We start from the raw sequence: 12,220 nt of genomic DNA, 5'->3' as shown, positions 1-12,220 counted from the left end.
TAACACATTGAGCAGTTATTTGTCTTGTAATCTCCTGAAGCCTTTACATATATGATCTTGCTTAATCAGACAACATCACAAGACAGATGGATGCTTTTAATATAACCATCTCTCATTAGAAAAAAAAAGTTCAGGAACTTGTATTTGATCCAATTCCAAGTGTTTTAGTCACTGTTTATTGCTGTGAAGAGACACTATGACCAAGGCAACTCTTACAAAAGAAAATATTTAATTGGAAGCTTGCTTACAGTTTCAGAGGTTTAGTCCATTTATCATCATGGAAGCATGCATTGTGCTGAAACAGTAGCTGAAAGCTATGTCCTGATCCACACAGGTCAGGTGAGAAAATGGGACCTAGCATGGATTTTTGAAACCTCAGATCCCACCCCCAGTGACATACTTTCTCCAACAAGGCCACACCTACTCAGATAATACTTTTCTAATCCTTCTCAAAGAGTTCTACTCTCAATAACTAAACATTCAAATATATGAGCCCATGGGGGCCATTCTTATTCAAACTATCACACCAAGTAAAATGGTATATGTGGGATTTGAACTCAAGGAATCTGTCTTTAATAAGCCTTGCTTTGAGTCACTAAGATGCTCTACTTGAACTGGTAGAAGATTCTTTCACTATTAATTCCTTGTGCAGTGACATCTTGGTAATGTAGAGGAATAAAGAAAATAGGACTTTGTTTTAATAACATTTAATTATGTGGCATTCATATAGTGGAGGATGGTATCAGCCTAAACCCTGTCCCCAGGGAGAAGCTTTCATGAAGATCATGTAAATCCTGATACTGATTATCTGTTTGAATCTAGCTTAGCTGTTTCTTAGCTGTTCCTATTTTAGTACTTGAGAGTTCCATACAGTGTATTTCGATCATGCTTATTTTCTCCATACTTGCAGGTCTATTCCCCTTCTCTACCCACTCAACTTTGTGCTTTTTTTTTTTTCAAATTTCCACATTAAATCGAATTTGTGCTATCTGCATATCCCCTCAGATGTGTGGCCTTCCACCAGAGCATAGTTGACCAAGAGGTGACAGTTGCCAGTAGTTCCTCAAGGAGGGGCAGGGCTTGGTGTCCACCTCCCCTCTTCATGCTCGTATTTGGTCTGATTTAAACTTACATGTGGTTTGTGCATTTGTCACAATTACTTTGAGTTCATATGTACAGCTGCCTTTCCATGTCTGGAGGATATTGCTTCCTTGTATTTATTAACCACCTCTGACTCTTAACAGTGTTTCTTACTTCTCTTAAACAATGATCTCTGAACCTTGAGAGGATTTGATACAGATGTTCCATTTAGGGTTGAACATTCCTTAGTCTCTCACTCTCTGTACCTTGGTCAGTTGTTGGTCTCTTTGTTAATCACTATGTATTGTAAATAGAAGTTTTCCTGATGAAGCTTGAGAGATGCATCAATCTATGCATATGTAACCCGCCCAGCGGGTCAGTTATTCCAGGGTCCCGAAAAGGCGCTATCTGAAAAAGACATGGGCGGGAAAGAAGAACGAGGCCAAGCAAAATTCTCTTGTCAAAGCCTCCCTTTATTAGTAAAATGGTTGTGACTTATATAGCCCTTGAATGAGGAATTTGGCTTGGGATGGGGGCAGGGGCATGGCAAAGGCAGAAAGGGATCTTGCCGGGGCAGCAATGGTCACGAGTGACACTTGGTCACCAGTTGGTCGCGAGTTGACACACCTAGCGTTCTCTATGCAAGTGGAATAGTTCCTTTTGTGATTCCAACCAGAAACAATTCTCTAGATAGTTGGGATGTGGGGCGGGTTCCGCTAACAGATAGCCCTCAAGATAGTTGGGTGTGGGGTGGGCTCTGCCAACAAACAGTTCTCAATACAGTTGGGGTGTGGGGCTCTCCACAAACATCCCCAGGACAACGGTCCCTGCTATAGTCTTTGGGAAAATGGCTCCTGACATGCATATAATACTAAGTCATTAGGATTTTACTTCTGTGTCACTTAACTGTTCTCCCCTAGATCTGTGACCTGTTTAGCTGCAGATTCTCATCTCTGTAGTGGTCCTCTGTATGGGTATTGTGTTGTGGAGAGTGCTGTAAACTCATTCAGGAAGTAGTGGGTTTTCCCATTATGTTTGTGCCACTGTTGCAGCAGTGCACAAACTGACCAGCCAGTCATTATTTTAGCATGCAGCGTTCACAGATGGACAGGATTGATGATTGCTTTTCTAACCATAATAGATGGTAAGGACCTATGAGCCTGAACCGGCAGCCTGTTCATCAGTGACAAGTCTGTGACCTGGTGGTCCTGGGATGAAAAATAAAGAAGACAAGAAAGTTGGGGTCAGGAGGCCTTGCATAAGCTGATGCCTTATGCAAGAAGTACAGCATCTTATATACAGTTTGCAGGGGGAAATGGGTCAGAATCAGCAGAAAGCTATCATACAGTGGGAGGAAGTCAGCAGGAAGCTAATCAAGGAATGTAGTTTAAAAAGGAATTCAGGATATCTCAAGTGTGCACAGACTGAGCACACAGTGGCCTGAGGATTGATAACTTTAGCTCTTTTGGGGGAGGATTTAAGTTCCCAGGATCAGAAGTTACTGTCCCCCCAAGGCCCTGGCTTCAGGCCATTACTAGCCTTGCCAAGCATATTCCTGGTTTTAGACAAGGAACTACATTTCTTCTCCACGTATCAGGGCATTAGGAAAAGCATTGGATCACCCTGGTTCCCAGTCCCTGTTGCTTAAGACACTGTATACTTGAGTCATAGAGCAAGGAAAAATCAAGTTGACTATGACCTGGAAGCTTCATCCTTTATGTTAGCTTTCATACTGTCAGCTCATCAGCTAAAGCTAATGCCTGCCTGCTACTGTACTCCCTGCCATGTTGACAAGGGCCAGCCCACTGAAACTGTGAACAAGACCACATTTAAATGCTTTCTTTTATAAATTGACTTAGTCATGCTGGTGCTTTACAACTGAGACACCAACACTTAGGAACATTTCAAAATACATAAGATTTGTATATTTGAGAGGCTAGGTTTTTATTGATGGCTAGAAAATACACTAGTCCAAAAATGAGGAAAATAAAGAAACTTTGTAAAACTATTAGTTTGAAATAACTAAAAGGAATAAAATAACAGAAATATATATTTGCTAGACCTTTCAAAGACTAATGAATACTAAATGGCCTCTATTATATCAACTAATGAGGACTACTTTGCATGTTCCCCTTAGAACCATTATGAATGTTAACATTTCGAGTGAGCTCCCAGAGGCTCCATAGTTGATTTAGTTTATAGGATGTCAGATTATAACGGCTTTATTTTGGGACTCTGCTCTGATAGCATTAACAAAGACTCCCAAAGTAGTAGCTCAAACAAGACAAAAGTTTATTTTGAAATTTAAGCCATGGTGACTCTTGTCTTTAATCCCAGTATTTAGAGCAGAGGCAAATGGACTTCTCTAAGGTCAAGACCAGCCTAGGCTACATTGGGAGTTCCAGGTCAGTCAAGGTTACTTATAATAAGACTTATCTCAAAGAAGACAAAACAAACAAGCAAACAAAAACCAAAAGTGATTTCATACTTATCAAAGACCCTAGCTAGTTACTTCATTGCTTTGTAGTGCCTTCTACTCACTAATAGGATGCCTCAAAGTGGCTGTTACTATGCAAGCCTGGCGTCCAGACAGGAAGTAGGAAGAAGGCAAGAAAGGCAGAAAGAGCTAGTAGTTGGGATTCCACTGTAAGCGGCTTCCCTGGAAATCCACCCCACTACTAACCTATGTTTTCATTGGCTGGGACATAAAGTCTTTAACAACAGCTAGTAATAAGAAAGAGTATGGCTATAGCATATGGCTACCCAGAATAAAATCAGGCTCCTTTGGGGAAGAAGAGGAAAGGTGGAAAGCAGTGAGGAGCCATTATGTCACCATTTAAAGAGACACTCATTGGGACTGCTCCGTTTAAGTTCTTCAGATCCAGTCATCCCCAGCTACCTGTAAAGCTGGATAGTGGCACAGTTACCAGAACTCAGCTACTTGTTGACATAGATTACCCAGAAGGCTTCTAGTTGCTTCTACTAATGATGAGTTGGATAAAATTATATTAAATCAATCTGAGATTGTTCTGAGTTTTCCTTATATGTTTTCCTTAGCATCCTTCCCTTACCCTTTGGATAATAATAACAATAATAATAATCTGGATATTTCAGAATATTATTGCCTGCATATTTGATAAGTCTTTCCAACTATAGTAATTCTCTCTCTAGATACAACTTATATCAGCTATCCAAATGCTGTGATTAGAATTTAAAAAATTGTAGACTATAGCATTTAACATTTGGTTTTTATAGTAACAGTTTTTTATAGCATTGATCTCTTTTTATATCTTTTCTACTTTTCCTTTTACAGTATAGCTGAAATACAAAAAGATGTAGAATACAGATTGCCATTCACAGTAAACAACCTAACAATTAACATTAATATGTAAGTAAAATTCTTTTCTATTTTTGTGTACTAGGTTTTAATTTTATGTCTTAGTAGCTAGACAATAATATTGTGTGAACAGAGTTGTAATCTATATTTCATGTAATAGGAGCTAACTTTTTTGTCTTGACTCTTAATATCAGATATAAGCTGTTTAAATGAACTTATTCATAGTAACTATAACATAAAATAGTGCTCAGCTTAGTGAAATAAAAACTTTGTGGTTTATTGCTTAACACATGGACATAGGAGGCCTTATAAAATACTTGTTCTCTGAACAAATCTAAGGATAAACATGTATCTCTGGCAAGAATTAAAATACATTAACTTGACAAGTATGAGCTTTGTGAATCTATATAGAAGCCTTACAAATTAGGATATATTACAGAGTCATAATAAATAATGTAACGTGAACTCATGGGTTCCAAAGGCCACTTATTGCCTCTTTTTAAAAAAATTAAAAATCTTGACCTATAAAAACAAAAACAAATAACAAAAATGAACTTTAACTATATAAATGAATTAATTTCCCATCCAGTGCCTAGGTAGATGTAGGGAGGAGAGTCCAACAAAATCCAATTTTGATAATGTTGTCAAGAAGTACTTTCCTTAACCAGTATATAAGCAGAAAAGCCTAAAGGGAAACATTCTGAATTTTCAAAATTTAAGAAACAAAGTTTTGGATTTAACACACTTCTATTTAAAATATTTCATAAACTAATCTTAATTTTGTAGTACTTAAAAAAGATTACATTTTTGGCTTTTGAATTAAGAGCTTTTTAGTCTTAAGCCCACATGATTTACACCAGTGTGAGGAGAGGCGTTAGCGCAGCGCTTAGGACTCAGATGAGCGAAGCTTGGTGACAAGCACAGTAGTGTAGTCCTAGTACTTGCTCCTCACCCTTTCCTCTGTAGTGTAGTGTGTGCATGCCCAGGCTGCTGCAGGCAGGATTTCACACACACACGTGCACGCACACATGCACATGAACACATGGCCAGAGCCATAATCCACTAAATAGTCAGGCAGGGTTTTGCATGATTTGCTGTACAGGTGTACAATCTATGTTTTAGCTGAGATTTTTATTCAGCAAGTTATATTAGCTTTGAAATCAATTCATTGACATGCTAAAAAGACTTTTCTGTAATGCATGGAGCCCATATTCCATGGTAAACAGAATCTCTTGTATTCAATTACTGTGTTATTGCCAGAATATAGCCTTTCATATATCTTCAGTTTGCTCAATATTTATAATAAAGCATGTGTTACTAAAAATTAATCCATATAAGACAATGTGAAAATTTAATTTGCTTTTAAATAACTTTGTTTTAGGATTATGGTTACATGTTGTAATTTTTCATTTGTGTGTGTTTTGTGTGTCTAGATTGCTTCCTCCACAATTTCCTCAGGAAAAACCAGTGATTAGTGTTTATCCACCAATAAGACATCACTTAATGGATAATCAAGGATTGTATGTTACCTCTCCATTAGTAAGCAATGTATGTATATGCTATAGTTTATATCAGATTAACCTACCCATTTATTACATTTTTATTGCTCTAGAAATCTGAAGTGTAATAAAATTTTTATTTTGAAATTGGTTTCCTTAGACAATACTGCTTACTTAAGCCTATGACTTGAAGTTCTGGATACAATGTGGTTGATAATGTGACACGTTGCAGCTTAAATTCCCTGAGTATTTACCTCTGACAATCAAGTTACTAGAAAGTGTGAAGTGTGGGAAGCTTCATTATTGATTGAATAGACTTTTAACCTGATTTTTTAATTACCAAATATTTATAGTATTGATTCTATAGGAAACTGTTGTAAATCATTATTGTTAGTATGTTGACACACTGTTCTTTGCTTCTTTATTTTTTCCTTATTTTAATTTTATGTGTATTAATGTTGTGCCTACATGTAAGTGCACCACATGTATACAGTGCCCACAGAGTCAGAGGAGAGTGTCACATCATCTAGATCTGGGGTTACATAGGTTGTGAGTTGCCTTGTAGGTACTAGGAACTGAACCTGGGTTGTCTGCAAAACATTACCCACTGAGCCATCGACTCCAGCCCTCTTTCCTAGTTATTCTTAGCTGCAGACATTGGTTAAGATTTCAAATGACATTTATTCCCATGAAATTTTGTGTTTTGAGAGGGTTTTTATCATTATGTAATACTGTTACTTTCAGTTTACAATGCATTCAGATCTTGGAAAAATTATTCAAAGTCTTTTGGATGAGTTCTGGAAGAATCCTCCAGTTTTAGCTCCTACTTCAACAGCATTTCCATAGTAAGTATATTTATAGTATGTAACTTTAACATGTTTTCATTTATCATAATTAAAATATAGTTTAAGGGAATTGATGTTCAAAACAAAGACAGTCTTCTGATTGCCACACACTCACCTTCATGCCCATAAGGCCAAAGTTTTCAGAGGGGGCTGTGTATTTCTCATGTAGTTGATTATTTACCCACCGTCTTTTAACAATAGGCTCATGGGACTGTTCTTGAATTTCATTTTGGCTATTACCTATTGACCTCTTACTGTAATAGATGAGGGTTTTATCTGCCACAAAATTTCCATTCTCCTCTTATTATATCATGATTGCTACATAAGTCTATTTGGTATGTTTGTCACATGACTCTTAAATATTAGCAATTGCTGAGCCAAGTATTTTTTTTTTAGCTCACTTTTGTTCATGTCTATCAGGCAGGTAATCTCTAGGTTCTGTGTTTAGTTGGTTGTTTTTGTTTGTTTGTGCCCCCCCCACTGTTTTCCTTGTTTGTTACACCCCATCTCTGTCACACAGATCTCATTCAGTAGCTTCCCCCTGTTTTGTTCTCCAAGCTTTCCTTTGTTGTTTTCATATATTAGGTTATTTGTTTCTTGAGTTTTATTTCTCTTTTTAAAAAAGGTTGTCTCCTAGTTTCTTCATCTACTGTCTTCCAATAATTTCCTGAATAGAGCATTAACATGAACAACAAATCATACTAGAACTTGTCCTTAAAATAGTAAAGTGTACAGCACTCGGGAGGCAGAGGCAGGCGGATCTCTGGGAATTCGAGGCCAGCCTGGTCTACAAGAGCTAGTTCCAGGACGGGCACCAAAGCTACAGAGAAACCCTGTCTCGAAAAACCAAAAAAAAAAAAAAGTAAAGTGTGTGTCTTTAGGGATTTGAGGCCTGAACCTGTGGCCTTGAACATGTCAAGCAGGGCCACAGAAAGCCATCCCCAGCATATTTTAATCTTAAATTTTAAAACAGGGTCACACTCTATTTCCTAGACTTTCTTGGAACTTGCAATGTGACCAGCAGAGCTTAAAGTTGTCATCTCTGTCTTGGTTTCCTGGGTAGCTAGAATTATAGGCCTATTCCACCATGCTTAGACATTTTTCTATATGAACCTATAGTTCAGTTAGGTGTTAGTGGCAACTATTCTACTTTTTCCATTAGTTGACTTGGCTTTAAGAAGTATAATTGAGGCCGGGTGGTAGTGGTACACACTTTAGTTCCAGCACTCAGGAGGCATAGACAAATGGATCTCTGAGTTTGAGGCCAGCCGGGTCTACAGAGTGAGTTTCAGGACAGCCAGGGCTACACAGAGAAACCATATCTCAATAGATAGATAGATAGATAGATAGATAGATAGATAGATAGATAGATAGATAGATAGATAGATAGATAGATAGATAGAAGAGAAGGAGGAGGAGGAGGGAGAAGAAGAAGAAGAAGAAGAAGAAGAAGAAGAAGAAGAAGAAGAAGAAGAAGAAGAAGAAGAAGAAGAAGAAGAAGAAGAAGAAGAAGAAAGTGCAATTGAATAATATGAAAACTCATTTAATTCTCTTGTCTGGCAGTTTTTGTTAGCCAGCTACCAAGACTGTAGTGGAGGCTATGAGCTATTACCATTTAAGGCAGTCTGAGTTTTCTCACAGCATGCCACATGGAGAGAGGTTGGACCAGCCAAATAGAAGATGTACTTCCTGTTTAGATATAGCTGTGAGTATTGCACATCATCATTTCTGCTGCATTTTAAGTACATTCAGGCTGAAGAAAAAAAAAAGAAGAAGAAATAGACTCCATCTCTCACTAGTGTGGCAGAATTTAAGAAACCATATGTTTGTGGGAAGTGTGCTCTGGAAATCTTGCAGATTTGTAGCTATTTTAAAAATATATAGTCTGACACATCTCTGATCACAAAAATTCACCTGTATCCTATATGCAGTGTCTCACACAAGAACTCCCACAGTTTATTTTATAAGAGGCTCACACTCATATAGAGGTATAGAGGAGGGTTTTCAGCTGTGTTCCTTAAGAACATCTTTTAAACGGAAGAAGGGTAGATTAAAATGACAAGGTTGTTACCTCACGTATATCTAGCATGCAATGGTAGACCACTGTAGACTACTCTACCCATAATGAGGGAAAACAGGGATTCTAAAATCCAACTGGGCTCACTGCTTTGATAGAGCCGTTGTTTTGCTTTGTGGACTGACCATGGAATAAAATTTGGTAATTGATTTTGCTTTTGGATCATCCTTCTATTGGATGCATACCATGATCTAGTGATTCAGCCAAATATAGTTTTGTCATGGATATATGAGGCTCTAGATTCAATTGGAAAGGTGAGAGAAGGGTGATAGGAAGGAAGGAGAAAAGTGTGAGATGAAATTAATACATTAACTTACTAAAATGAAAACGCAGAGGCCCATAAAATAATTACCATATTATAAAAGACCAGTAATAAGATGCATTTGTATGAAGGTTCAGAGTGACATAGATTAAATTTAGAAGTTGTAAAAGATTAGAAATTAAAATGGCACTAGATATATATTTTTTAGTTTGTATGCATGTGTACATGCAAGTACTTGAGGATATATATGTGGGGGCAAGAGGTTGATATCATATGTCTTCTATTCAGATCTCTTCCTTGACTGCTCATCTTATTTTTTTGCTACGAAGTTTCTCGCTTAACCTTGAGCTCATCAATTGGCTAGGCAGGCTGGCCAGTGACTTCCAGGGATCTTCTTGTCTCTATCTCCTACCCATCCTTCATACTGGGGTTGCAGATGTGTGTTTCTATGCCCAGCTCTTAAATGGGTGCTAGGAGTGTCAGCATAAGTTGTCATGCTATCCATCAGATACAGTAAATGAGATCGGAATCTAATGCTCTTGGAGAGTCTAGAATACATAGAATACAGATTACACAACCTAAAATTTGAATTTGAAATGTACTAATTATCTACTGTGAGGGCATATTAAAACTTTATCAATTTTTAAGTCTCAAAATTTATCTTCCAATATAAATCTTGAATCTCTGAAACTGTCTTAACTTTTTCTAACTGTTATTTTTTGTCATAACTCATGAAGTATTTTCTGGGAGGGTATGGCACCGAGACTCAAACTATGAACCAAGCTAGCCAGGCTAAGGGTTGAATTCCTAGCTTCTACCTGTTTTTAAATTTTGAGACAGTGACACACTGTTACTCAGGCTAGTCTTCAACTCACAGTTCTTCCTGTTTCAACCTCTGGGTAAGTAGGATTATAAGCCTTTAACACCAGCCTAGTTATTTTAGTTCATAAGTTTTACAATCTGTAGCCAATAGAGCTTTTGGGGGAGAGCACCTGGAAATGAAATTCTTACTCCCCCTGCCCCCAGAAAAGAAAATCTGAAGTATGGGGGAGAGTTTGAGCCAAGCAGCAGTGAAAACGAGAAGTGCTCTCATGAACAAGTGAAAGACTGAAAGCACAAAGAGACAGTTGGCTGGTGCCTGGTGGACTTTTGAATGTGATCATCCGAAGGGAGCTTCATATGTTTGGAAAGTTAACCATTGTTTCTTGCAAGAGAAACTACACCCAGAGAATTAGATGATCTGTATGAAACTTTCTGTACAGTGTTGAAGGTACTTCCTGGCTTTGCTGACTGTAATTCATGTGACAGGACAGAGATGAATTAAAGACCTGCTAAATGTACCAGAGACAACACTTCCTGTGGTTTAAAATCCTGTCTCCTATTCTTTTTTCCCTAAGTCTTAAGAAAAGCAAAATTCAAGCTCCTTTGAGAGTTGTTAACAGTGGTTTTCAGAAGCGGGCAGGCAGTGCTTTAGCAACTGTCCAGTAAGGAAAACAACTTCTAAAAATGTTAAAAGCATTGTCTCTCAGCAACCTTACTGGAAGCAACACACACAAACACACACAAACAAAATGCTCATTTATCTATCTCCATTTCAGGTATGGCATATTGTCACAATAGATCATTGCCCATTTTGTAAGCATAAAAAAAGTTTTTAAAATTTATTTTGTTATTCAACAGCTAAATTGAGCATCACTTCCTATTTTTAAGATGCTTAATTTTATGTCATCCACTTGCCGTAAAGTTGTTAGAAATTTGTTATGTATTAGAGAAATTGCCCTTCAGTGTGTGATATGACTTTCAACTGATTTGACTTTTGCTTTGATTTATGTTAGTTAGCTTGTTGGTGGTGCTGGGGATAGCAAGCCCAGAACTTTGGGCTTGCTGGGATATATTCAACCACTGACCTTTTTTGTATTGTATTGGGCCTGTTGTTTTGGTTTGGTTCGCTTTGGTTTTGGTTTTTCGAGACAGGATTTCTCTGTGTAACAGCCCTAGCTGGCCTGGAACTCACTCTGTAGACCAGGCTGGTCTTCTTGAACTCACAGAGATCTGCCTGCCTCTGCCACCCAAGTGCTGGGGTTAGAGGTGTGCACCATCATCGCCCAGCTTGTTTTGTTTTTGTTAGTGTAAAATTTGTCATTATTTTTTCTTTATAACTTTTGAATTTAGAATTACAGAATCCTTTTATACTTTTCCCACTTCAAGGTTGAAACATTCCAAAGATTTCTTTTAGTTCGAGATTTTAAAAACTGTATCTAATTCTTGATCTATTAGTTTCTATCTTATTATAAATGTGAGCTCTTGACTTTTTTTTTTTTGTTTTTGCCAAATGTGACCACACACTGTTTTTCAACTTTGTTTCTACTTCAAGCCTTAATAACTTTTTCGGCATTTTGTATTTATTTCAAAATCTTTCTAGCCATTCACCAGTGCTGTGCTTTAATTTTTAATTAATAATTAAGGTTCTGTAATTCATTTTTGCTGTGTGAAAGAAGTAATATCTCTTTGTTTTCAGATTATTTTCTTTCTATTCTTGCAAATTTTTCATTAGAGAATACTTCAAAATTCGTAAAGGATGTTTTCTTCTAATAAAATGTCCAACTCAGGTTAATTTCTATCATTAAATGAAATTATAGTAGTCCTACAAAAATATACCAATATAAAGTATAAAGTTTTAGTAGTTAGTATTTAGTATCATCTCCAGAATATTCCCATCAATCTCTTTTCTTTCATAAGAGAATGACTGATTGATTGACTTACTATTAGCTCAGATGTTTGCATTTTTCAGTGTTTATTTATGCCTGCAGTACTCCTGACTCTTTTATAATTTGATTTCTTCTCAATTTATTGTTTGTTTTGAGATAAGATCTCCCTATGTAGCCCTGTAGTCTAGAACTCTTTGCAGACAGGATGGTCTTGGACTCATAGAAATTTGCTTGCTTCTACCTCCCTAGTGCTGGGATTACAGGTGTGGGCCATTGAAGCTGGCCAGCCTCTTCTCACATTTATGGGAGGAAAGATGTTCATTTTAAAACATTTTGCTAAAACAAATATTAACTGAATTACTTTCTGATTAAGTTCCAAGTAAATAATGACTTGTTACTCTTTAAAATATAC

General features: G+C 37.1%; 1 protein-coding gene across 3 annotated transcripts in view; it reads left to right on the top strand.

The window, feature by feature from the left end:
• Vps37a (VPS37A subunit of ESCRT-I) overlaps positions 1-12,220 on the top strand; it is a 31,404-nt gene that overhangs the window by 10,772 nt on the left and 8,412 nt on the right. For 2 of the 3 annotated variants that reach the window (XM_057752458.1, XM_057752457.1), the window contains exons 2-4: positions 4,394-4,468; positions 5,851-5,965; positions 6,661-6,761. In XM_057752458.1, the coding sequence (XP_057608441.1) occupies positions 4,394-4,468; positions 5,851-5,965; positions 6,661-6,761 (291 nt within the window). The remainder of the gene's footprint in view (positions 1-4,393; positions 4,469-5,850; positions 5,966-6,660; positions 6,762-12,220) is intronic. The other variant, XM_057752459.1, reaches the window with a different exon arrangement.

This window comes from Chionomys nivalis, chromosome 20 (assembly GCF_950005125.1).
Source record: "Chionomys nivalis chromosome 20, mChiNiv1.1, whole genome shotgun sequence".
NCBI classification, from domain to species: domain Eukaryota; kingdom Metazoa; phylum Chordata; class Mammalia; order Rodentia; family Cricetidae; genus Chionomys; species Chionomys nivalis.
Note: the sequence above shows the minus strand (reverse complement) of the source record. Positions and strands in the feature narration are given on the sequence as shown.